Below are 27977 nucleotides of genomic sequence, written 5' to 3'. Positions count from 1 at the left end.
TATTTCTGCAATTTCGTAAAAAATTACTTTTAAATAAAATACTAAGGTTAGAACGTAGACTGTGCTTTATAATGTGCTGATCCCATTTGGCGGGAAACTTTTTGGCAAAAATAAATCACAGATTAGAAATGTCTATGCCGTGGTTTGTCCGTGGAACGGGACATAGACAACTGGTTTCTTTTCAGTGTCCGGATTCAGAGAAGTGTAGGCGTTGATCATACGCTCTTGAATCTCCCAGCGACGGCGTTCGCGCTCTGTCTTCGCTTTGCGGATCGAACTGGCCAGCGAGAATGAGAACACTATGCCGATTACCTGGGAAAAAGATTAAACATGAGAAATTAAAAATAAATAGGTGTATTAAATAGAAATTTGTTGGCCTTGTGAATAGAATATTGTAGCTGATTAATATTTAGTCACATCCATTTCAAAGAAAATTGAAAATATTTATTAAGTATAAATAATAGTGAAGTTAGCTTTCAAAAGCAATTGTTAGTTATTTATTAATAACATTTTTTGTCATTTTAATTTACTTATCATGATAATTTAATTTATGATAACCTTTTTCTAATTTTGCTATTCAAAATATTATTCTTATAATAATGATTGTATTCACATTTCACAATTATATTCTATCAGGATAAACCATGGATAAACGCAATGGTTAAAGCGTCAGCGCTCAAGAGTCCCGTGCTCTTACGCTCTTAAATTACGTAGGTACACCAATTATTACGTATTCCTTGGAAGACATCCATTAGCTGTATAGCTTCTCGCACTCCTACACCACATCACACCAGAAGCATCTTACTACCAATACAAACCTGAATGAACGCAATAGTCATAGCGCCAGCGCCAAGAAGTCCAGCGCTTTGGTACACCAAGTACGTGATCCTGGGAAGACATCCATTAGCGTACAGCTTCTCGCACTCCTCAACTTCCAGCTCGCCAACAATTTGTGTACGGGTTTGCGCACAACAGCTGTAAGGGACTGTGAAGTTGGACACCGCGATGCCCTCATTGGCGGGCGCGTTGTGGACCTCGTTCCAGTCCAGATAGCTGTCCACACCGCAGCAGTTTAGCTGAAATTTTATTATTAATTTATCCATTTACAAATTGCGCCATCCATTTACTAATGTTATTAAGCTGAAGAATTTGTTTGTTTGAGCACGCTAATCTCAGGAACTACTGGTCTGATTTGAACAATTCTATGGGTGTTAGATAGCCCATTTATTGAAGGCTATAGACATCATCACGCTAAAACCAACAAGAGCGGAACAATGCCGGTAAAACCGCGGGGCACACTTTGTTTTTTATAAATTGAGTTGACAAAATGTAAAGTGCGGCTAAAAAAGGGTAAAATAAATTAAAAGAATTTGTCGTTTTCCACACCTCAACTCATCAACTGAAGAATCTTTCAGTCTCGTCGCGGCGTTCGTGCGAGTGGTCGTGTTTTCTTTGTGGATATTCTTTTGTTTATAAACTCGGACGCGCTCGAGCGTGACGGTGCACAGCGCACGGCGCCAGCATGTCGCGGGCGGAGAGTGTGTGTGTAAGTGAAGAGACGGTTTCGAGGAAAGACTTTATTGATGGTAATGATAGTGATATTTTGCCGGACGAAAGTATGGAGACGGCTATAGAATTTTATAAGAAATCTGATGATATCGAAGATGATGGTATTATGTAGGGAATGCAATCCGGATTACCCGAAATCCGATAAATCCGGATTTTGCTCGAATTTAAATAGGCTTTTAAATCCGGATTTAAACAATGGAATCCGGATTTTTCGAACATATTAGCACAGTATTACAATATTTATAGGTTCTAATGTTTCTTGCGTTAGACGATAGATGGCACTGTAAGTGCATCCCGTTCCCGCGCAAGCAGTCGAATTTGGCGCGAATCGCGACACGTCGCGAAGCGGGCCTAGAAATAATACGTTTGAATTTAGATCTTATCACATTGCATTACTGTTGACTTTTGTTTACAACAATTTATCACCATTCGAAGCGTCGACTGGAACGCATTTCAGCTTACGCAGCTTCGAGTATTCGAGTGAAAACAGGCTAAGTAATGGAGTAGCTTCCATTTATAATGTTTTATTTTAGCTATGATTAATAAGATTTTTTTTTAACTTTGTAGAATCTTGTTTATTGAAGTTATACTTTGTGTGTAGTTGTGTTCATGAAAATTTGAATTTTGTTATTACTGATTTTGATAAAAATAAGAACTCTGATGGAAAGACTGTCATCATTACTAATTAAGAATGAAAAAGCAAAATAGGATTTTGCTTACTGATTTAGAAAATTGAAGCTGTTTCGTTTTAATAGGTTTGTATATGATGAAAACTCTGTTTGCAATTTATGTTGTTTCTATTATCTAAGAAAATATTAAATGTTTTGTTATAATGTTTATGTCTGATGGATGTGACAAGGAGTCTGCTTTATGTTTTTTCTTTACCAAAGTGTAAAAGTTTTTATTTTATTAGAATTTTAGAGTTTGTCTAGTTAATTTCTAGGTATTGAAAAATATAAATACATTTGATTAACTAAGATTCATGTTTTTTATTGATTTTACATAATAATAAACGTTTCAAACGGAAAAGTCAAATTTTTCATTCAAAATCCGCTAAATCCGGATTCTCCGGATTATTGTATAAATCCGTTTTTCAAAATCCGGATTTTGTAAAGTAAACGGATTTGCATTCCCTAGTATTATGGGAGTTCGACGAGAGAGAAAAAGGGAGAGAGAAAAGGATGAGAATGAGTGGCTAGTTGTAAAAGGGAAGGAAAAAAAGCAGAGAAATACTAATAATGAGAAAATTGAAGTCTATGTATCCCACCCTGATAAAATGCCGAAGCAATTCGAACTGGCTAAGCTGTTTAAAGAGCTGAATATATCTAATGTATTAAGAATCAAATATCTGAATCCGTATCGTATTCGCATTGAATTTACCGAACATTCCCATGCTGATAAAATATTATCATCAACGTATCTACAAGAAAAGGGCTTTAAAGTACAACAGGCCATGGAAGTTAGCTATACATATGGAGTGATACGAAATGTTGAATTGAAGCTAAATGATGAAGAAATAAAGAGTCGAGTACAATGTGATTATCCAGCCCAGCTAGTGTCTGTTCAGAGATGTAAGCGGAGAGAAGGAGACAATTGGGAACTCTGCGAGACCATTCGTTTGTGTTTTAAAGGATCGTATAGACCTCCCTGCGTTTATGTAGACGGTTTGAGGGTAGATGTAGAAAAATACGTACACTCGGTTTCACAGTGCCGAAAGTGTTGGAGACTAGGTCACACGATTAAAAGATGCCCGTCATCGAAAGTAGTGTGCCCTAAATGCGGTGGGTATCATGCCAATTGCGATATAATGGAGTTCAAATGCATTAATTGCGGTGGTAAGCATATGGCGCTTTCTAAAACTTGTCCGATGTATATTAAAGAACATAAAATACGTGACATAATGGCAGATTTTAGTTGCACTTACAGAAAAGCTCTCACGCTTTACGTTGCACCCGAAACAGCGATTGAACCCCCAAAAGAATCTGAAGATCCTCCACCTGACTTAAATCCTAATATTTTTTCAACACCGATTAAAGTTTCCGACAATACTCCTTCATATGCCGATATTGTTAAAACAAAAGTTGAAATTCACGAACAAAAACAAGAGAAAGTTATACCTAAAAAGAGAAGAACAAAAACCAGAAATAATTTTCAAAAGAATTCGGTATTGGATTGGGATTTTTCATCATCGGCATCGGAACAAGAGACTAAAGACGAAAAACCAGACGATCAGGCGGCATCTAGTAATAGAATTAGCTTTAGCGAGTTGTTATTGAAACTGAAAGATATAGTATTTTTGAGTAAACTTAGTTGGCAAGCTAAAGTAAGTAATTTGATAAAAACATGCATTGAATGGATTATACTTTTGATGGTAGAGAATGTATCAGATTGGCCGTTTGTTAAGAATATTGTAGATAGTGTATTTAAGTTTAGCAATGGATAAAAACTGTAATTTAAAATTAAACGTTATTCAATGGAATTGTCAAAGCTTAAAACCTAAGATTGTTCTATTAGAAAGTTTGCTTACACAAGAAAACATACATATTGCAGTAATAAATGAAACGTGGTTGGAGCCGGATGAAGTGATTCATATTAAAGATTACAATATATTTCGTTGTGATCGAAGTGATGGTTATGGGGGGGTAGCCATTCTGACTCATAAGTCGATTAAGGCAAGCGTAAGGCCTACTTCTATTTCTAATGAAGGTATTCAAATTTTACAAGTAAGTCTTTTTAACTGTTCATTTTTGAAAAATATCGTGTCGGTGTACTGTCCTTCATCTGTAAATACTGATTTACATGATTGGATGGAATTGTTTTCACGGGAAGAAAGTAATGCACTCATTTTGGGTGATATGAATGGACATCATAGTACTTGGTCTTATAAAACTGATCGTAGAGGTAATAACATTTTTGACGCATGTTGTGAAAAAAATCTTGTAACGTTAAATGATGGTAGATCGACTCGTTTCAGAATGGTCGATGGCTTTTTGCAGCAATCATCTCCAGATTTGGCTTTGTCGACGTCGGATATTGCAATGCATTTCACATGGAACGTTCTCAATGAATCCTTAGGTAGTGATCATTTTATAATTAAACTCTCTTCTGGCTTTGTAAATTATGCATTCAATAATATTTATCGCAGAAATTATAAAAAAGCTGACTGGCCTATGTATAAAAATTGTCTTAAGGACTTATTTGGTGAGTTCAAATTTACAAATAGCTTACAAAATGATTACAACAATTTTGTTAATTTTATTGATATATCAGCTGATCTTCATATTCCAAATTATAAAATTAATTTAGATCCAAGCCGCAACTTTAAACCCAAACCTTACTGGAGTGCCACATTATCTAAGGCAGTGGCAGAACGCCGTTTAGCATTGGGATGTTTTCGTAGAAATCCTACTCCCCTTAATTTTGATAAGTACAAAAATGCTGTTGCAGTAAGTCAAAAGCTTATACGCCAAGCAAAATGTGAATCGTGGCAAAAATTTTGTTCTGATTTAAGTAGCAATATAAGTTCAACTGAAATGTGGCAAAGAATGAGATGGCTTAAAGGCTTTCGTAGACCAACAACATATGTGGACCGGAAAACAGCTGATACCTTATTAAACAATCTATGTCCTGATTATGTCAGTAACTTGAAACCAGATTTTTACTCATCGAATTCACATATTGAAACCCCATTAACGATACAGGAACTTGAAAATGCGATTAAATCTAAAGATAGTTGTCCGGGTAACGATGGAATATCCTATTCCATGGTTAAAAATCTCCCTGATAACGGGAAAGTTATATTGCTTGAACTCTTTAACCGCTTTTTAGGGTTCCGTAGCCAAAATGGCAAAAACGGAACCCTTATAGTTTCGTCATGTCCGTCTGTCCGTCTGTCCGTCTGTCCGTCTGTCACAGCCGATTTACTCGGAAACTATAAGTACTACAGTGATGAAATTTGATGGGAATATGTGTTGTATGAACCGCTACAAAAATATGACACTAAATAGTAAAAAAAAGAATTGGGGGTGGGGCCCCCCATACATGTAACTGAGGGATGAAATTTTTTTTTCGATGTACATACCCGTGTGGGGTATCAATGGAAAGGTCTTTTAAAATGATATAAAGTTTTCTAAAAAACATTTTTCTTAAAGTGAACGGTTTTTGAGATATCAGCTCTCAAAGTCGTAAAAAGTATGTCCCCCCCCCTCTATTTTTATAACTACGGGGTATAAAATTCTAAAAAAAATAGAGGTGATGCATGCTAATTAACTCTTTCAACGATTTTTGGTTTGATCAAAGTATCTCTTATAGTTTTTGAGATAGGTTGATTTAACTGTAATTTATTATATTTGCTGCTACGGAACCCTTTGTGCGCGAGCCCGACTCGCACTTGGCCGGTTTTATTTTGTGAAGGTTTTGTTCCGACAGAATGGCATAATATTAATATTTTTTCTATACCGAAAGCCCAAAAGAACTCAAACTCCGAAACTACAGTAAGACCGATTTCTCTTATATCTTGCCTGTGCAAACTTTTTCACTGTATCTTGAAGAATAGGCTCGAGTGGTATCTTGAATACCATTCCATGTTTAATGATAGTGTAGTTGGTTTTAGGAGGACGAAATCTTGTTTAGATAGTCTTTCTAATTTAATCACCCAAATTCAGATAGGTTTGTCGAAGGGCTCCGTAACCATTGCCTGTTTCATTGATATTGAAAATGCATACAATAACGTGGATATTACATCCCTCTTAAGAATTCTAGATGAGAACGTAAAAGCTGGAACTAAAATATGTAATTACTTATGGAACTTTTTGCAGAATAGGAGACTTCGTGTTATTAATTTTAACAATGATGTTTATAGATATACAAACATAGGGCTCGCACAAGGGGACCCGCTTTCGCCTTTATTATTTAATGTAGCAACAATAAATGTGTGTAAAGAATTACAATCTAGAACTTTAGGAATATCTCAATATGCGGATGATTTTGTTTTGTTTGTAACTAATAGTAGTATAGGTACGGCAGTTTGTGAATTACAGACAGCTTTAAATAAGTTTTCAGTTCTTATTCAGTGTTTGGGATTAACAATATCAGTAGCTAAAAGTAAAGTGTGTCTGTTTAAGTCTGGTTATAGGAGGGATGTTGTTAAGTTAACTGTGGAGGGGACTGCACTCGAAGTAGTTGATAACGTGAAATATTTAGGGGTATGTTTTGATAGATCTTTGAGATGGTCGAAGCATATCGATTATGTAAAAGAAAAAATGCTCAAGTTCACTAATATATTTAGAGCTCTTCAGGGTGCAGGGTGGGGAGTCCATCCAAAACATCTAAGACGATTGTATATATCTCTAGTTAGGAGTAGATGTGACTATGCTAGCTTTCTCTATGATAGTGCAAGTACGTTACAGTTGTCTAAACTGGATAAGGTACAGAATGTATTTTTGAGGATTATAGGAGGCTTCATAAAAAGTACGGCAATTCACGTTATGGAAAACGAACTCCATCTGAGTCCATTGCATATTTGACGTCGATATTTGGGAAGTAAGTTTTGGTTGAAGTGTAATTCATTTACAAATAATAAGACTATTGAGTTAATTAATAAATTGGCCGAAGTTGGAAGTAATCGGTATTGGAGAAACAAAAGAAAGCCGTTGTTATTATCTATTCATGAAAAATTACAGTCGGTTTCTGTAATAAGGAGTGTTAAGTTAGAACAGTTCCAACTTGAAACTTGGGTAAGCAATCTTGATATAAGTAATTTAGTTATACCACATATAAAGGAAATAGACAAACCAAAAACTTATTATCATCCTTTAAGTCTTAAATTTGTAAGTGTTCAGTTTATAAACCAAATGTATGGGAATTATGGTAAAATATATACAGATGCATCTAAGACTGAGAGTGGAATTGGAGTAGCATTTTTTAATTCAAGTAATAAAGAGTGTATTAGGCTGTCTATAAATAATAAAAATATGTCCATTATGCACGCAGAATTATTAGCTATAGCTGAGGCTTTATCGTATGTCGATTCGTTAGGAGATGGAAGATATGTTATATTGACAGACTCAAGAAGTGCGCTCCAGCATGTGACTCTTTGCACCTCTGGTCGCCGGGGCCTTCCGGTAACTTACATGATACTTAGTTTGGTTTGTAAATTGAACACAGATAAAAGAAGGGTAGTTTTGCAGTGGATTCCTTCCCATATTGGTATTGACGGTAACGAAAAAGCGGATCAACTAGCCCAAGAGGCTTTTGAATACGGAGAACAAACTCAATTTATACCATTTTATACGGAATTGCTTAGTGAAGCAAAAAAGGATTGTGTTAACTTGTGGAAAGAATACTTTGATGAAAGATCACTCTCAAAGGGAGTTTGGTATAAGACCATACAGAACACATTAGCAAAGTGCGCTTGGATTGACAATGCCAATATGGGAAGGAAAGAAGTTGTTTTAGCCTTGAGGTTACGATCTGGACACATTCCATTAAATAGATTTGTACATCTCATGAAATTGTCGGATTCCCCTAATTGCAGCCTATGTGGTGTAATTGAAGATACGTATCACATTTTGATGGAATGTGGCCGGAATGAAGAAGAGAGGAAGGAATTATTTGATTGTCAGTTCAATTTAGGCCTTTGTAATAGTATCTTAGCCCGTCCGACTTCAAATGAAGCGAGAAAATTAATTAAAATTGTATCCTTAGGTTTAAGTAGACGGTAGATAATATTATTTTGCTTTACTGTTAGAATAATGTACTTTGTTTTGTTTTGATTTTATTTTTGAGAGTGACATGATCAAGTATGATCAAACTCTCGTATTAAATAAAGAAAAAAAAAAAAAAAAAAAAGAATCTTTAAATTTTACTTATACATTTATTTGCGTATATACCTATCAATTTAACTTTTTTACGAACTCGGTTAAAACTTTATGCACCTATTAACAAACTTTTATTTAATTTGTTAAATCACTTAAATTAATTCATGAAATTCCCATTTCAACAATAAATGTGACCGCAAATTTTCTCTGCATGACTGAAGACTAACAGTATTTAATACAACTTTTTACTTTTATTTAATTTATTTTATTTACATTATACACTCACTCTGCTCTGAATGAAGTCGAAGCTGCCAGCGACTTCAGCATTGCTGTAATAATACGGCATGGTCTCTCGAAGGTTCTCATCAAGCATGCCTGTGACTTGAGAACGAAGGGTGTACGCAGCGATCGCAGCTGCCAATTCCAATACAAGCACCAGACTGAGGATTACTGCGAACTGAAAATTACGATTTGTAAGAACTTTGTGTTGATCAATCAAATCTATATTAAAATATTATAAAGCTGAAGAGTTTGTTTGTTTGAACGCGCTAATCTCAGGAACTACTAGTCCGATTGGAAAAATTCTTTCAGTGTTAGATAGCCCATTTATCGAGGAAGGCTATATCACAGTATTACAATATGTGGCTATATGCTATACATATATCATTACGCTAAGACCGGAGCGGAGCGGAGCCAGTGTTTTATAAATGAGAAATTTTTGAGAACGGGATTCGATTTCCGCCTCGTGATCGAATTTTATCTTTTCTTAAAAAAATGCTTAAGGGTGCACTCACACACATCAGTCACCGTCAAGTCACCGATGACTGATCGGTGACGGTTTGTGTACGTATCCACAAACACCAGTCACCGTCATGTTGTCCGTCAGTCACGTCGCCGGTTTGACTGAATCATTGAACACATACATCAGGTTAGTCAGTGATTAGACGTGTGTCACGCTAGAGAACATGTAGCAATTATTGACGGTAGCACGACGCTGACTGAACTGAGACGTGACGGCACCGGGTGAGTGGGGATAAAAGTATGATACATGTATGGAAAGATTATTTGACGTGCCTGACCGGTGACGTCACTGGTAGATTTCGTGCCGGCGACTGTCGTGTGGGAACAGAGTCATACTAGAACTATTGATACATATTTTTTTTTAATCCTGTCCGGTGACGTGCCGTGACGGTGACTGATGTGTGTGAGTGCACCCTTAAAAGTTCAACTAATTATGCTTTGGTTTAATTTTTCCAACTTAATTGAATCGAATTTGTTTTATTTATTTAATTCCAGGTTTTTCGTATTCAAGTTTGTTTTTACTGTTCTGTGTATTCAAGTTTTAAACCTTAATTAAGTACCCTTCTAAAATAATTGATATTCGTTAAAATCAGTTGTTACTTTAATTTAAATTCCGCACTAGGTGGCGTTGATATAATACCTATAGGTACTTATATAAATGTGTTTTGTTAACAAGGAGTCATTGTTTAAACCACACGTTTAAATGAATATGTAATTAATTATATCCAATATCATAACAAATGTAAAAGAACTTTCTGCCTAGCCGTAAGTCCGTTAGTACTAGCATTTTTATCTTTAAATTTTATATCGTACATGATTGTCTGTAGACTAAATTGCGAAGAAAGCATATTGTTTCGTTACCGTGTAATTGATCGTGGTGTCTATTATCGATGTTTGGCACAGAGTATGCAAACAAAGGTTGTCAAATTATTTTGCAACTGTCATGCACCACGACACAGTCGACAGTGGTCGACACTTGTACTTCCGCATTCGATCGAGCCGCTCCACAGTATTTTTTTTACCCTTCTTTTGCGACAGCCTAATTTTATTGAATGATCGTATGGATATATACATGACAAACTCAAGAGTAAAACTCCCATGAAGCTCACTATCATAGTTTTCGAAAAAATGCAATCTGAATAAAAAGTACCGGTTTTTTATATAATTCAATTTTTATTTTTTATTAATTTTTCTATCATTATAACACATTTTTTTGCATTGCGAGCGTCAAGGCTAGCCATAGGGCCAATTTTCGAACCATTCGGGGAAGAGCTGTAACTTCGCAATTTCGAGATAATCGCATAAATAACAAAATTTCATTTCTTTTTTTGTGACTGAACTCTTAAGAGTAAGCGGATTATTTTTACTTTAAAACATAGTTATATGTATGGACTACTTCCACAAAATATACCGATCGCGAAAAGAGCGGGACTCCGGAGATATTAATTTCTGAAGAAATACCGATTCCTTAACGATTTTTTTGTATAAAATCCTAAATCACACTTTATCAATATCTTTATTTCATACTTTCATATAAAGGTAAGTAGGTACCCCAATTACTATTTTTTATTTATTTATTTATTCTTTTTGTTTATAACTTTTTATTTTTTATTTTACGGTAAAAAGGTAAAGTTATACAATTCAATTTACTAACAATAATGTCTCATCAAATTTTCTATAGTATTCCATCATCTGAGAAACGCAACTCTTTATGTAAGTTCAATTTATATTGTGGATTTTATAAAAAAAAATCGTTAAAGTACCGGTATTTTTTCAGAAATTAATATCTCCGGAGTCCCGCTCTTTTCGCGATTGGTTTTTTTTGTGGAAGTAGTCCATACATATAACTATGTTTTAAAGTAAAAATAATCCGCTTACTCTTAAGAGTTCAGTCACAAAAAAAGAAATGAAATTTTGTTATTTATGCGATTATCTCGAAATTGCGAAGTCACAGCTCTTCCCCGAATGGTTCGAAAATTGGCCCTATGGCTAGCCTTGACGCTCGCAATGCAAAAAAATGTGTTATAATGATAGAAAAATTAATAAAAAATAAAAATTGAATTATATAAAAAACCGGTACTTTTTATTCAGATTGCATTTTTTCGAAAACTATGATAGTGAGCTTCATGGGAGTTTTACTTTTGAGTTTGTCATGTATATATCCATACGATCATTCAATAAAATTAGGCTGTCGCAAAAGAAGGGTAAAAAAAATACTGTGCGCTCCTCTGCTGTGTGCGCGCGCGGCGGCCATTAAAACACGTGTATCGCATCGGATGATTGGGCGCAAATTCATCGAGTGCTGCAGCATCTCCAAGGTACGTGGTGCATTGTTTTTGCTGCTCACTATATTCCGAACATCGATTTTGTGTTAACGTAATTTTCCCTAATGTAGTAGAAGCCACCCGCTATTTCGGCTTGGTGCGATTCTACATTATTTCTGGTGCCGAAACCCGGGAATTTGCGTATCAATTATCTTATTCAAAGCTTATGGTATTACTGGTCACACGTAATTCATAATCTAAAATCAAATTCAATTCCGTTCGTATTAGGTTCTTTGTTTAACAAAGTAGGAAGTTGTTATAAGATCTATTTAAGCAAACACTTATTTTATCGGTGCTTAAATTCAACCGGCTTAAAACAATTTCATATTCTAAAACTTAATACATATTCAGAAGTACAAGTCAAAGTGTTTAATTATTGTAGGAACTAGTTAAGCAATCACATATTTCATCGGTGCTTAATTTTTACACAGGCCTATAGTAATTTCACATTCCAAAACATAATTCATTCACGTTACAGTTTATCCTAACTACATAACTAATATTAAAACGTAATATTAGGCTAAATCGTAATATAAAATAATTTCATTTTATATTAACACACTCGGGGGTAAATTGACAATCGAACGTCGAACATTCCAGCGGCTCGCGCAGCGCATCATCACTTTAACTTGTTATTGTAAGTTTTAATCTGTATTCATTCACATTACCGTTTCATGCGATTTTCATCCTTAACTTCATATGCGTAAAGGTGAAATAATAATTTCATTGTTTCATTTTATTTCATTGTTTGAAAAATTACATCGAAGATTAACTTTGTTATTTAATTGTTTGTGTTTAAACGTTTTTACATTTTGTTTATTCGATATATAAATTTAAATTTAATAAGATGTCTTTATTAACCAAACATTCAACTCGGAAGTTAGGTTCTTTGAAAAAATTAAAATCTAAATCGGTGGATGAATATTATACAACTAAGGACTTATCGACATTGCGTAGAAAACGTACCATAGCGCTTAAAAGATTATCGAAGGCGTTAGAAATAGGTAATGCAGCTTTGAGTGATCGTTCACAATACGACCTATTTTTATCGTATCATCAGGAAATTAAACAAATCGTTTCAAATTTCGAAAATGCTCATTTTAATATACTCGATCTGTCGGACGACGCGGATAGTGAAACTGAAATTGAGGAACAATTCGATGAATTATATTTTCAGATACGGTCTATTTATATTAGTTTAACTAAACATGATACAAATAATTCGAATAACTCGAACATCAATTCATCGAATATCCGTTTACCTAAAATTACATTGCCACATTTTTCGGGCAATATCAAGCAGTGGCCTGTGTTTTATGATACGTTTAATTCTTTAATTCATAACTCAACGTCAATTTCGGACACGGAAAGGTTTCATTATTTAATTTCTTCTCTTAGCGGGGATGCGTTATCGGTGGTTAAGGCGTTCCCTATGACTCACGAATATTATCACGACGCGTATGAAGCTCTTATTAATCGCTATAAATGTAAACGAACATTAGCTTTTACTTGTTGGCGAGATATTTTAAACACTAACTTCATGCATAACAACGCAACTGAGTTTCAAAAGTCACTCGACTTATTCGATGAAAATTTAAATATTTTAAAATCTATTGAGTTACCGATAGATCGTTGGGATTTTGTTTTAGTTTACCATATTTTATCAAAATTAGACAAGAACTTACGCCGCGATTTTGAGGAGAAATATTCTAACGTGGAGTTGCCGTCTTATGATCAATTAAAGGGTTTTTTGCGTTCCAAATGCGAAGCCTTATTACGAGATACACATTTTTCTGGTGTGAACAAATCTTTAAAGCCTTCGACTACTCAAAATCAATCAACGAAGCGTTTCAATTCAAATGCACTTGTTGCAAAGAACAATCGAGGTAATTCAAACGATAAGTCTAAAGTTTATTCAAGCAACTGCGCGTATTGCCATAAGTCGCATTCTATTTTTTCTTGTCAAGATTTTATTAGTAAATCGATTGACGATCGTATGGCTATTGCCACTCAAAACAATTGGTGCTTTAATTGCCTGAAGCCATCACATCAATTAAAAAATTGCAAATCTATTTTTTCGTGTCGTATGTGTAAGCGTAAACATCACACCTTACTCCATCGCGATCATAACACTAAGATCGAATCAAATCAAATCGGGTCGTCGCTGGTGTCAAGGTCACATACGAATCATACAGTGCTGTTAGCCACAGCTATCGTTCAGGTTAAGGATGCTTCAGGTAATATGCAATCGTTTCGTGCCCTGTTTGATACGGGCAGTCAGAGCAATTTCATAACAGAATCAGCAGTAAAACTTTTAAATTTAACGCCGGCTTCAACAACCGCGGCAATTAGTGGCATAGGGGAAGCGGATGCACCTATTATCGGTGACGTCACTTGTTCTATCGGCACTAACGGTCGAATTCTATTTAACTTGGATATGCACGTCATATCTAAAATATGTGGCGATCAACCTATCGCTCAACTTAATTCATCAAGTTGGTCCCATATTAAATCGTTGCCGTTAGCGGACCCTGGTTTCGATATACCTGGTCCCATTGACATTTTGCTTGCTGCTGATGTATTCGCTGACTCTGTTCTTAATCAACATATCAAGGGAGGTGTCAACCAACCTACCGCGTTTAATTCAATCTTTGGTTGGCTACTTCTAGGTAAAACTAATATTTCATGTAGTAGTCTGTTGCAGACGTTGCCTGTAATCGATAATGATTTAAATTCATTAGTTCATCGTTTTTGGGAATTAGATTCAGTACCGCAAACTTCAATGCTAACTCCAGATGAGTTATTATGCGAACGTAAATTCGTTGAAGAACACACACGTGATGAATCTGGGCGTTATATTGTTCGTATTCCATTTAAGAATAATTCAGAACCTACATTTGAGGGCTCTCGCGAAGTTGCTTTGCGTAGGTTCTATGCTATCGAACGTAGGTTGTCACGTGACGCTTTGTTAAAATCGCAATATGTCGACTTTATGTCTGATTACATCGAAAGTGGTCACATGACAGTGGTTCCTGTAGCACAAGTTGGCACAGGAAAATACTACATACCTCATCATTGCGTTCTACGCCCTGACTCTGCGACCACACGCCTCCGCGTTGTATTCGACGCTTCTGCGAAGGATATGCATTCTAAGTCACTGAATGACACACAACTTATCGGCCCAAAGCTACAACCGAATATTTTAAATCTACTTTTACGCTTTAGGGAACACAACGTTGTCTTCATGGCTGATGCTCGTCAAATGTTTAGACAGATTGTAGTAGCGCACAAACATCGCACTCAACTTAATCTTTTGAGTGAACTTCTAATTCCTCGGCAACTTACCTGCACGGATGCTGTATCGTATGAGCTACATGGGTTTTGTGACAGTTCTACCCTTGCATACGGAGCTGTCATCTATTTACATGTTACAGATGCTGCTGGTAATATTCATGTTTTCTTCGTTTGCTCTAAGGCTCGAGTTGCACCTCTTAAACAGTTCTTCTATCAGATCTTTACAAATTTGTAAAAGATACGTATCTTTCTCGTATTCATATTGATTCTGTATATTTGTGGTCTGACTCAACTATCGTTTTGTCTTGGCTGCGTTCTCATTCTTCGCGTTGGACAACATTTGTCGCGAATCGTGTCAGTCACATACAGGATATCACCCCTACAGACTGGTGGCATCATGTATCCTCAGGTGATAATCCTGCTGATTTGTGTTCGCGAGGTTTATTTCCGAGTGAGCTTGTGCACAATGCCTTATGGTGGGCGGGACCGTGCTGGTTAACCCAAGGTAGTGATACTTGGCCTACGGATACAGCTGTTGTCACATCAAATGAGGAGAAGGTCGTTATGGAGAAGGAGCAACGGAAGGTAGCTCTTTCCGCTGAAGAGAGAGCTCCAATCGAACCAACAATAATTGACTCTTTACTTAATCGTTATTCATCATTTCAAACAATCGTTAACATTTTGGCATTTGTATATCGTTTTATCAATAACTCTAAAAACCCAGCTCAAGCTAATCGTAATAATTTCATTAATAACGTTGAAAGACATAACGCATTATTAAAAATCGTTAAACATGTACAGAGTCAGGTCTTTTCGAACGAAATTGCTAATCTTAAATCGAACAAACCTTTATCGAAACCTTTTCGAAAACTCAATCCATTTATCGATCGATTAGGTATTCTCAGGGTGGGCGGTAGAATTTCACGCGCAGGTTTAGAATACGAACAAAGGCATCCAGCCTTTCTACCGTCTGATCATCCATTAACGTTTTTAATTATCGACAACATTCATCGTAACTACTTGCATCCAGGCCATTTCCTTACCTTAGAGCCTTTGACAGCTGTCCCTGATGAAGATCTATCAAATGTTAATATAAGTCGGCTTCATCGGTGGCAGTTGTTACAATCATTTCACCAGAGTTTTTGGTCCAAATGGAAACACGAGTATCTTAACTCACTAACACAACGCGCCAAATGGACTAAGGATTCTAAACCGCTTCAGATAGGCTCAATGGTGATAATTAAGGATGAAAATCGTGCGCCACTACAATGGTCTCTTGCCAGAGTAGTGGATCTTTTACCCGGTTCTGATGGTGTAGCTCGAATTGCAGTAGTTAGAACAGCGAAAAATCATATAATTCAAGGACCGTTGGTTAAGTTATGCCCTCTGCCAATCGAGGACTAGCTTAAATCGTTTATCTTTCTTTAGTATCGTAAGGTATCTAGACATTAAGTTATCGTTAGCAATAAGATATCGTGTCTGTGTAACATCTATCGTGTTATACAGAATCAATTAGTTAGGTAACTAGTTTTTATCGTAATCAATAAGTATCATCAATAATTATACGGATCATTTTATCATTCTCGTTCCCATTATGTTCTATTTATCGTCTGACCAGAAAATGCCATAGGCATTTTGGTGGGCGGGATGTTTCGTTACCGTGTAATTGATCGTGGTGTCTATTATCGATGTTTGGCACAGAGTATGCAATGCCGATTTAGATTTTAATTTTTTCAAAGAACCTATCTTTGAAAAAATTAAAATCTAAATCGGTGGATGAATATTATACAACTAAGGACTTATCGACATTGCGTAGAAAACGTACCATAGCGCTTAAAAGATTATCGAAGGCGTTAGAAATAGGTAATGCAGCTTTGAGTGATCGTTCACAATACGACCTATTTTTATCGTATCATCAGGAAATTAAACAAATCGTTTCAAATTTCGAAAATGCTCATTTTAATATACTCGATCTGTCGGACGACGCGGATAGTGAAACTGAAATTGAGGAACAATTCGATGAATTATATTTTCAGATACGGTCTATTTATATTAGTTTAACTAAACATGATACAAATAATTCGAATAACTCGAACATCAATTCATCGAATATCCGTTTACCTAAAATTACATTGCCACATTTTTCGGGCAATATCAAGCAGTGGCCTGTGTTTTATGATACGTTTAATTCTTTAATTCATAACTCAACGTCAATTTCGGACACGGAAAGGTTTCATTATTTAATTTCTTCTCTTAGCGGGGATGCGTTATCGGTGGTTAAGGCGTTCCCTATGACTCACGAATATTATCACGACGCGTATGAAGCTCTTATTAATCGCTATAAATGTAAACGAACATTAGCTTTTACTTGTTGGCGAGATATTTTAAACACTAACTTCATGCATAACAACGCAACTGAGTTTCAAAAGTCACTCGACTTATTCGATGAAAATTTAAATATTTTAAAATCTATTGAGTTACCGATAGATCGTTGGGATTTTGTTTTAGTTTACCATATTTTATCAAAATTAGACAAGAACTTACGCCGCGATTTTGAGGAGAAATATTCTAACGTGGAGTTGCCGTCTTATGATCAATTAAAGGGTTTTTTGCGTTCCAAATGCGAAGCCTTATTACGAGATACACATTTTTCTGGTGTGAACAAATCTTTAAAGCCTTCGACTACTCAAAATCAATCAACGAAGCGTTTCAATTCAAATGCACTTGTTGCAAAGAACAATCGAGGTAATTCAAACGATAAGTCTAAAGTTTATTCAAGCAACTGCGCGTATTGCCATAAGTCGCATTCTATTTTTTCTTGTCAAGATTTTATTAGTAAATCGATTGACGATCGTATGGCTATTGCCACTCAAAACAATTGGTGCTTTAATTGCCTGAAGCCATCACATCAATTAAAAAATTGCAAATCTATTTTTTCGTGTCGTATGTGTAAGCGTAAACATCACACCTTACTCCATCGCGATCATAACACTAAGATCGAATCAAATCAAATCGGGTCGTCGCTGGTGTCAAGGTCACATACGAATCATACAGTGCTGTTAGCCACAGCTATCGTTCAGGTTAAGGATGCTTCAGGTAATATGCAATCGTTTCGTGCCCTGTTTGATACGGGCAGTCAGAGCAATTTCATAACAGAATCAGCAGTAAAACTTTTAAATTTAACGCCGGCTTCAACAACCGCGGCAATTAGTGGCATAGGGGAAGCGGATGCACCTATTATCGGTGACGTCACTTGTTCTATCGGCACTAACGGTCGAATTCTATTTAACTTGGATATGCACGTCATATCTAAAATATGTGGCGATCAACCTATCGCTCAACTTAATTCATCAAGTTGGTCCCATATTAAATCGTTGCCGTTAGCGGACCCTGGTTTCGATATACCTGGTCCCATTGACATTTTGCTTGCTGCTGATGTATTCGCTGACTCTGTTCTTAATCAACATATCAAGGGAGGTGTCAACCAACCTACCGCGTTTAATTCAATCTTTGGTTGGCTACTTCTAGGTAAAACTAATATTTCATGTAGTAGTCTGTTGCAGACGTTGCCTGTAATCGATAATGATTTAAATTCATTAGTTCATCGTTTTTGGGAATTAGATTCAGTACCGCAAACTTCAATGCTAACTCCAGATGAGTTATTATGCGAACGTAAATTCGTTGAAGAACACACACGTGATGAATCTGGGCGTTATATTGTTCGTATTCCATTTAAGAATAATTCAGAACCTACATTTGAGGGCTCTCGCGAAGTTGCTTTGCGTAGGTTCTATGCTATCGAACGTAGGTTGTCACGTGACGCTTTGTTAAAATCGCAATATGTCGACTTTATGTCTGATTACATCGAAAGTGGTCACATGACAGTGGTTCCTGTAGCACAAGTTGGCACAGGAAAATACTACATACCTCATCATTGCGTTCTACGCCCTGACTCTGCGACCACACGCCTCCGCGTTGTATTCGACGCTTCTGCGAAGGATATGCATTCTAAGTCACTGAATGACACACAACTTATCGGCCCAAAGCTACAACCGAATATTTTAAATCTACTTTTACGCTTTAGGGAACACAACGTTGTCTTCATGGCTGATGCTCGTCAAATGTTTAGACAGATTGTAGTAGCGCACAAACATCGCACTCAACTTAATCTTTTGAGTGAACTTCTAATTCCTCGGCAACTTACCTGCACGGATGCTGTATCGTATGAGCTACATGGGTTTTGTGACAGTTCTACCCTTGCATACGGAGCTGTCATCTATTTACATGTTACAGATGCTGCTGGTAATATTCATGTTTTCTTCGTTTGCTCTAAGGCTCGAGTTGCACCTCTTAAACAGTTCTTCTATCAGATCTTTACAAATTTGTAAAAGATACGTATCTTTCTCGTATTCATATTGATTCTGTATATTTGTGGTCTGACTCAACTATCGTTTTGTCTTGGCTGCGTTCTCATTCTTCGCGTTGGACAACATTTGTCGCGAATCGTGTCAGTCACATACAGGATATCACCCCTACAGACTGGTGGCATCATGTATCCTCAGGTGATAATCCTGCTGATTTGTGTTCGCGAGGTTTATTTCCGAGTGAGCTTGTGCACAATGCCTTATGGTGGGCGGGACCGTGCTGGTTAACCCAAGGTAGTGATACTTGGCCTACGGATACAGCTGTTGTCACATCAAATGAGGAGAAGGTCGTTATGGAGAAGGAGCAACGGAAGGTAGCTCTTTCCGCTGAAGAGAGAGCTCCAATCGAACCAACAATAATTGACTCTTTACTTAATCGTTATTCATCATTTCAAACAATCGTTAACATTTTGGCATTTGTATATCGTTTTATCAATAACTCTAAAAACCCAGCTCAAGCTAATCGTAATAATTTCATTAATAACGTTGAAAGACATAACGCATTATTAAAAATCGTTAAACATGTACAGAGTCAGGTCTTTTCGAACGAAATTGCTAATCTTAAATCGAACAAACCTTTATCGAAACCTTTTCGAAAACTCAATCCATTTATCGATCGATTAGGTATTCTCAGGGTGGGCGGTAGAATTTCACGCGCAGGTTTAGAATACGAACAAAGGCATCCAGCCTTTCTACCGTCTGATCATCCATTAACGTTTTTAATTATCGACAACATTCATCGTAACTACTTGCATCCAGGCCATTTCCTTACCTTAGAGCCTTTGACAGCTGTCCCTGATGAAGATCTATCAAATGTTAATATAAGTCGGCTTCATCGGTGGCAGTTGTTACAATCATTTCACCAGAGTTTTTGGTCCAAATGGAAACACGAGTATCTTAACTCACTAACACAACGCGCCAAATGGACTAAGGATTCTAAACCGCTTCAGATAGGCTCAATGGTGATAATTAAGGATGAAAATCGTGCGCCACTACAATGGTCTCTTGCCAGAGTAGTGGATCTTTTACCCGGTTCTGATGGTGTAGCTCGAATTGCAGTAGTTAGAACAGCGAAAAATCATATAATTCAAGGACCGTTGGTTAAGTTATGCCCTCTGCCAATCGAGGACTAGCTTAAATCGTTTATCTTTCTTTAGTATCGTAAGGTATCTAGACATTAAGTTATCGTTAGCAATAAGATATCGTGTCTGTGTAACATCTATCGTGTTATACAGAATCAATTAGTTAGGTAACTAGTTTTTATCGTAATCAATAAGTATCATCAATAATTATACGGATCATTTTATCATTCTCGTTCCCATTATGTTCTATTTATCGTCTGACCAGAAAATGCCATAGGCATTTTGGTGGGCGGGATGTTTCGTTACCGTGTAATTGATCGTGGTGTCTATTATCGATGTTTGGCACAGAGTATGCAAACAAAGGTTGTCAAATTATTTTGCAACTGTCATGCACCACGACACAGTCGACAGTGGTCGACACTTGTACTTCCGCATTCGATCGAGCCGCTCCTCTGCTGTGTGCGCGCGCGGCGGCCATTAAAACACGTGTATCGCATCGGATGATTGGGCGCAAATTCATCGAGTGCTGCAGCATCTCCAAGGTACGTGGTGCATTGTTTTTGCTGCTCACTATATTCCGAACATCGATTTTGTGTTAACGTAATTTTCCCTAATGTAGTAGAAGCCACCCGCTATTTCGGCTTGGTGCGATTCTACACATATAAACAGGGTATTACGATAATAACAAAGGAATTAAATTATTTATTAAACTTGGTCGTACCAATTTACAATATACATTAACACAACACAAAAGTGTATGTGAGTCAGGTGTTATCTATTGATTATACGCTTATCTCTGATTTCAGGAAAGGTGAAACATTGATAGCACAATGTTTTATGAAAACATTTTGTTCAATATTGCAAATGGGACATAGATTTTTTCTATTTTACGTTTTAAAGCCACACTTTATGAACGAAAATTACGACTATTATTGAAATGAATAGTGGCTAAATGGTGACAAACCTATTGGCTATTTACCTACTTCTACATAATTATTCATAGAAGATGATAAATATTTTTTTCATACTTTGATTTCTAAGGTTTAGGATTGAACCTTGCACTTTCTGCATTCAAATTATATCTAAGGAAAGAAAGGTATTCAGATTTTTACCCTACAAGTTCATTAAAAATGCTACTGAAGGAAAATAGCTAATCCGTATGAACATAAATCATCAAAATCGGCGTTTACGGATACGTTCCCACTGCTGGGTTACGGGTATGAGAGATATGAGAGTACAGGCCATAATCCACTATTATAAATACTAGAATATAATAGAAAGTGTGTTTGTTTGTCATTCCTACACGTCATAACGGAGAAAATTATGGTACATAGTTAGTAGACAACAGAGTGATATAGGCCTTTTGGCAACGACACGAGGGCCAGAGTTATTATAGTAGAAAAATGTACTCACAATGTTAACCAAACACGTGCTCTCCTTCAAAGCGCCAATGCACCCAAACAGGGAGACAAACAGCATGATAACACCGATGACGATGATGAAGGTGGCCGGCGAAAACATCTGGTCGTACAGGAAGAACGACACATCGTAGTATATCGCGTAGATCGTTGTGCCCACGGAGATTATGAGCGCTGAGGTTAGCTGGAACATAGAGAAATTAAATTAGAAGTAGAAAGACGAAGAAAGAAGAACCCTGCAATGACAGCAAGTACAAAAAAGTGTAAAGTGAATAAGTTATTACAAGAAATAATCACTGTGGTGTTACGTCATACGTCGCTTTCTGTGCTTTTTAAAAAAGGTACTCTGAAGCTGATAGCTTAACGTTATTTTGCACCAAGTGACTAATTAAGAACGTTTTAAGCACAATCTGTTTAAGAATTTGTACAGGTACATGGATCTTTACATTAGTTTATATCCAATTAATATTAGCTAGGTACAATTATATCCTTATTCATCATAAATACCATCAATTGATGACCGATTTAATAATTGCATAATGGGTCAAGTTCCCTTCTGTTGCTTCTTTAAAAATGTAGAGAAAAATTTCGCCACGTTTGATTTATTACAGTTCTAATAAAATAATAAGTAGGAACATTTAAAGCAAATGCTTCCACAAACTGAATTTAGTCTCTCATTAATATTACCTACCTACGTACTGCAGTAAGATTATAGATAGGGACAGGCAATGAATATGTAAGGCTTTCTAAAACACAACAAAGGGCTGCCAAACTATTGCACAATATCAAACATAAATATGCAAAAAAGAGCGTGTGTGCTGAACACACGTGTCAGAAGTGAAACTTCTTTGGCAAGATTCAAAGATACCAAAATCGTCCCCTTAATCCATGACGTGGCGGCATTGCTATGACGCAACCTTGTTACTGTCAACGCCTAATGAAGTTTCACTTCAACACAATGTTCGCAGAATCCTAGAGATAGCATTTCCATCCTGCATTCAGACATTTTATAATCCTTCTCAAGAACATTCTGTCTTAGATAACATGAGTTACTCTATTTAATCTCTGTCTTTAACCTGCAACACAATACGTATCGTGACAAGTTGAGTGACCTTGTGGTGCTGGCAAGGACAGTGGTTCTGCGGTCTCACATATTGTTATTGATTTTACACACCGTATACAGTATAATGTTCGCCTCATTAGACTTTATAAGCATGATACAGAAGTCGGAAGATTTCAGAAATTTTGGACGTTTTTTACAGCCAGAGAAATTTTTTCAGGTTCATAATGTTAGAAGGAATTCATAAAATTTTTATTAACAAATTGCACTATGTTGCAACACATTTTAGCTTTAATAATTTAAAGCATTAAACTTACAAAAACGTGATATTTTACCTAAATATACCTAATAATATACGTGACCTGACCCAGGAGGTATTTCGGCAGTACCTAATAATGTACTTAATCCCAAAGTTATTGAGATTCAGACAGTCACAGCTAACAGATTCGTATTCTATAATCTATCTGTAAGATGGCATTTATCACTGATCATCATATACAACATTGGTAACACATACGTCACCAACCAGCAACTCGTAGTTATTTGCATTCTATAAAAAAGTACAGTATCTAAAACAAAGGTTTTTTCAAATCGATTCTTCACTTCCTACCGTGTTTTTCAAACCTTTTCATTGCACGACCTTGTTTGTTGTAAAGAAACGGTATGTACTTTACTAATGATTTGTTTGGTTTGCTCATTTTATCAGAGATAACGAGGAAATAAAATTGTGAAACTTGTTCTTCTAATTTACCTTATCAACAATAAAAAATATCTAACTTAATGAAAGTACCTACCTATGCAATTTACTGATAATAGGAATAATCCTATTTTTTAAGTGAAACTTCTTTATCGGGGTTGGAAAAAAATTTAGTGTAACATTTTTTCGTTACGCGTGACATTTTTCCGTTACGCGCCATCTTTTTCTTATCCTTACCACGCGTGATTCGACGTATTCTGTATAGTAAATTATTTTTTTAAAAATAAGGTCATAAAGAAGTTTCACTTCTTACGTGTGTACAATAGTACATGCACACATTTTTTTTTGAAGTGAAACTTCTATATCGGGGTTGGCCAAAAATTTAGTGTAACATTTTTGCGTTACGCCGTACGCGTGACATTTTTGCGTTACGCCATACTCGTGACATTTTTAAGGTCATAAAGAAGTTTCACTTCTTACGTGTGTACTCTAGTACACGCATACATTTTTTATTTTAATATATATCTTTATGTACCCACTCTGAAAAAAGAACGTCTATCAATACAATATGATTTTGATTAGATACGGATTACTTTCCGCCAGTTACCTATATGAAATCTTGAAGTAATTTCGCTCTTAGAATGAAACCATATTAGTAAAGACGTACCTAGTTACATAGCATAAACTAGAAACTAATAATATAAAAGAATCAGTCTGACTCTGATATCACACCAATCTGTTTATCATAAAATAAAATGCATCAGGCTAATACTTCACAAGGTTACATTCAGTCTCATTAGCGTTTGTTTACACTATTTAAGGCACGTTTAAGTGACTTATAAGAGTAATTCTTAGTCTTACCTAGTATAGTATTATACTATGTATCTGTTTTCTTACTGTTATTTTTTTTGCGCGACTGCGACCGTAACCCGAACCACGAACTTGCGTGGAAACATTTGTACAATGTAAGTAGTAAGTACGAATGTTTGCCCTTATAAAAAATATTTGCGAATATAGACCTACACTGCGTATTCGTGTGAATGTGACCGACATATACGTGAAAATTTGCATGTATAACATGTTAATGTATCGTTTATTTCACGATTGATCTCAAGCAGTACTTTAATCATAACTGAATAGACATTAGATAAAAACAGATACAGATAAAAACTGCAATAGTTATTAGTTTCTGTGATCTGTGGTTATAGATTTTGTTGCTCTAATATGCCGGGTCCAGACTGGTGAAACGTAACATGCAATGTAACATGCAATGAAAGAATTCACCGTCCACATTGCTGCAATGTATCATGAAAGGTAACACACTTTGTAACAATTTCTCATAGTTTGGACGTCTTGCGCGCGCGAATTGTGCATTATGGCTGGTTCACACTTTGATTAGTGTGAGTGCAGGTGATTAGTGCGAGTGCAGGTGTGTAGTGCGAGTAGTGTCCAATTGACTGCGAGTGCAGGTGATTAGTGCGAGTGCAGGTGTGTAGTGCGAGTAGTGTCCAATTGACTGCGAGTGCAGGTGATTAGTGCGAGTGCAGGCACGCTGCGAGTGAGGGGGAAGGGAGGGCGCGCGGGACGTGGCTACTCGCAGTCCACTCGCAAAAAAATAGAACACGCTTCTATTCACTTTACTACACAGCCTACTAAACACTCGCACTAAACAGTCGCTGTCCACACGTAGTACTACTCATCACCTGCACTCGCACTAATCAAAGTGTGAACCAGCCATCACACGCGCATGCTACGAGCATTACAAGCCGCGCGCGGAGCGATCCGAAATTTGTCGGTTTTTCGACGAACACAAAGGGGCGCGTTGTGTGCGCGGAGCAGCCAATGTGGACGGTCGTTTGAGAACGCAACGAACATGGAGGACGAGACTGCGTGGAATGAGCAAAAGAAAGGGTCTTCGGCGTGTTTTCATGAGTTGATGTATTATTAATAATGAAGTACTGATAATCGTCATAGCAAGAACGTGGTCTTCGGACTCCATGCTTCGTGTGATCTACCGGTTTGACGCGCACGAAAAAAACGTGTATCGAAGGGCCGTGTTCGCGGCAGAATGGCGGAAACAGACGAACGCGGGATGTTCGTAGTGAATGCGCGTTATGAGCGCACTATGGCGCTGACTCCACGAGCGAGAGAATCGCGACGAGTCCGCCCTTATATCGTCGGATAATCTACACGAACGAGCGATAATTCCGCCGCGTATCGTCGCGAGTCGTAACGGAATCGCAGCGTTTCCGCGGCGACTCGTTACGGTATCGCCACGTTTCCTTGAAGAGAACTACGAGAAGACCAGAGGCAACGCTGAAATGACGCTGCGTTTGACAGCGGGCCCGCCGCGCGCTGGTCGCTAGCCCGCTGCTAGTCGCGGCGGGCTAGCGACGATGTAATGACGTTTCGCGCGCTCATTGCCACTCGTCGCATCGCGGCGATAATATCGCCCTGTGGAGACGGTTCCATAGAGAATGTATAGAAATACGTGGCACGACGATAATATCGCCGCGATTCTCTCGCTCGTGGAGTCAGCGCCTAAGCGTCCACACCAGCAGCGAACGTGCAATGAAAGGCAGAATGTTACATTGCATGTTACGTTTCACCAGTCTGGACCCGGCAATAGGGATTGTGGCGCGATTTTTTACAAATATCTTTAATGCACAGACATTTTTATGTATAGGTACTTATAACTTATCTTACTTCTGTATTCTTATATCATGGTTCTAATGGCTAATTCATGAGAAATGCACATTGTTCTCTAATGTATTAAATATTAATTAATACTGTGGTGTATTTCAATTACGTTAACAGTCTTACCGGTTGTTATTAAGTCTATCAGCGATTTCTTGATAATATACAATACTTTGTTCATTAGTCACATAGATAAATCCTACGAATGATAAAATAGTAAAAAATAAATTGTCGTTCAAACACGCAAAAGGTAGAACAAAATTCGTTGAAAATTAGCGCATTGATAGATTTTATTCTGGAATAACACAAAAGAGTAATATTTTAACGAAAGTCTTTCGCTCTCGCATCTCTCAAAAAGTTTTTCAAACAATTAGGTACCTACATCCATTTTTCCTGATTTCGTCTATATCCTTGATATTTTGTATTATCAAGCTATCCACATTCCATAAAACTAAATACAATTTTTCGCAAATTAAAGATTAATCGTTTTATTATGCGTATTATGTATTTATTAAATCAGTCACACTTAAGTACCTACACGTGTACGTATACATTATTAAGAATTTTTTTTAAATAAAGAATGAATATAATGTACGGTAATCAAATATCTGTAAGATTGTTAATCCCTAGTATTTATCTCGACCTCTTTTGTAAATGATATAAAAAATAGAGGACTATCAAAATGAGAAAGTTTCACCAAATAAGGTGTAATATATCGAGTATAAGCAGCTCCGATAGAATGGCAAAACAGTGATAAGCAGAGATAACGAATGACGTCATCATAATGTTTTTATTGCACCTCTATATCCCTTCATTTTCAAATCAAATACAATAAAATCCAGGTCCCCTAAGTTACCTGCTTCCCCTCACTTAGTTTGTAAATATAAGTTAGGTATGTAGGTACTTATTATGACGTTCAGTTGATATTGATAACAATTGACCCTGGGAATTTTTTATGTGTGTTGTCATTGCAGGTGTAATAATCGCAACTGATTTTCATATTAAATTAAATCTCTTTCACCCTCTTTCACATTTAAAAATAAATACTGACGTATGTGTACAAGAAACTTGAACAATTTAAAAACTGATAAGGAATTTTCGCATTCAGTTTTAGATAAACCCACATTTATGGGAAATTAGTTAAGGTAATTAACACTTTTGTACGCTATTCAGCCACTTGAAGATTACACAGATAATTAAATAGATAATTCAACAACGCAATAAAATTTAAACTCACCACAAATATTGCTGTAACACACAGCAGCATATACTTTATGCACTTCATCCCAACTTCTAGATTATTCTGCGCCATGCTTGAAACAATAGCACGTAACGAAATTCAACACAATACTGAACGATTTAAGTCTTATCTACGTTATCAAGTTATCGAACGTTCGTACTGCGAGTCGACAAAACACAAATGCCATGAAAACTTGTTTCTTTCAGCGTTCAGGCGGGCTCGTATGGCGTCATGCAAATTACTGAACATTATTGGCTCTAGTGTTGATTGGAACGTTTTAATTGGCCGTGACGTCACAAAATACCCGCACTACCTTGGTTATATGTTTTATAGAACCTCATTGTCTATGATTGATACAGATAAAAAATTCGAATGTTACTTTTTTAAATTTGAATTGCGCGGTTTTGTTGCCACTTTCTGTAAATCGTGTTATCTTTTCACTACGTCGAAGCAATTTCATGTCGACCTACTTTTGTTACTCAAGGTGGAATTATCTAGTTAGATTAGAATTTCAGGCCGTCTTTGGAATTTGAATATAAGAAGGAAAAATAAA

General features: G+C 36.6%; 1 protein-coding gene across 1 annotated transcript; it reads right to left on the bottom strand.

Annotated features, from left to right (window-relative positions):
• Window positions 1–14: 14 nt before the first annotated feature.
• On the bottom strand, window positions 15–27648 carry LOC149905662 (CD63 antigen-like). The gene is made up of 5 exons (XM_090105455.1): window positions 27422–27648; window positions 21726–21914; window positions 8674–8844; window positions 819–1076; window positions 15–312 (listed from the first exon to the last, which is right to left on the bottom strand). The coding sequence occupies exons 1-5, from the start codon at window positions 27494–27496 to the stop codon at window positions 133–135; spliced, it is 873 nt and encodes a 290-aa protein (XP_089961581.1). The 5' UTR covers window positions 27497–27648; the 3' UTR covers window positions 15–132.
• Between the last annotated feature and the right edge of the window lie 329 nt (window positions 27649–27977).

The sequence above is a fragment of the Colias eurytheme genome, chromosome 9 (genome assembly GCF_061535395.1).
Source record: "Colias eurytheme isolate Ceu_HAF_F1 chromosome 9, ilColEury1 Martin Lab GWU primary, whole genome shotgun sequence".
Classification (NCBI taxonomy): domain Eukaryota; kingdom Metazoa; phylum Arthropoda; class Insecta; order Lepidoptera; family Pieridae; genus Colias; species Colias eurytheme.
Note: the sequence above shows the minus strand (reverse complement) of the source record. Positions and strands in the feature narration are given on the sequence as shown.

Excerpts from the sequence above, each read along its gene's own strand:
- LOC149905662 (XM_090105455.1), bottom strand. The coding sequence starts at position 27,496 with ATGGCGCAGAATAATCTAGAAGTTGGGATGAAGTGCATAAAGTATATG. Across the intron at positions 1,077-8,673 it reads TCGACTTCATTCAGAGCAGA|CTAAACTGCTGCGGTGTGGA; the intron begins GTGAGTGTATAA and ends ATAAAATTTCAG. Across the intron at positions 313-818 it reads TGACTATTGCGTTCATTCAG|GTAATCGGCATAGTGTTCTC; the intron begins GTTTGTATTGGT and ends TCTTTTTCCCAG.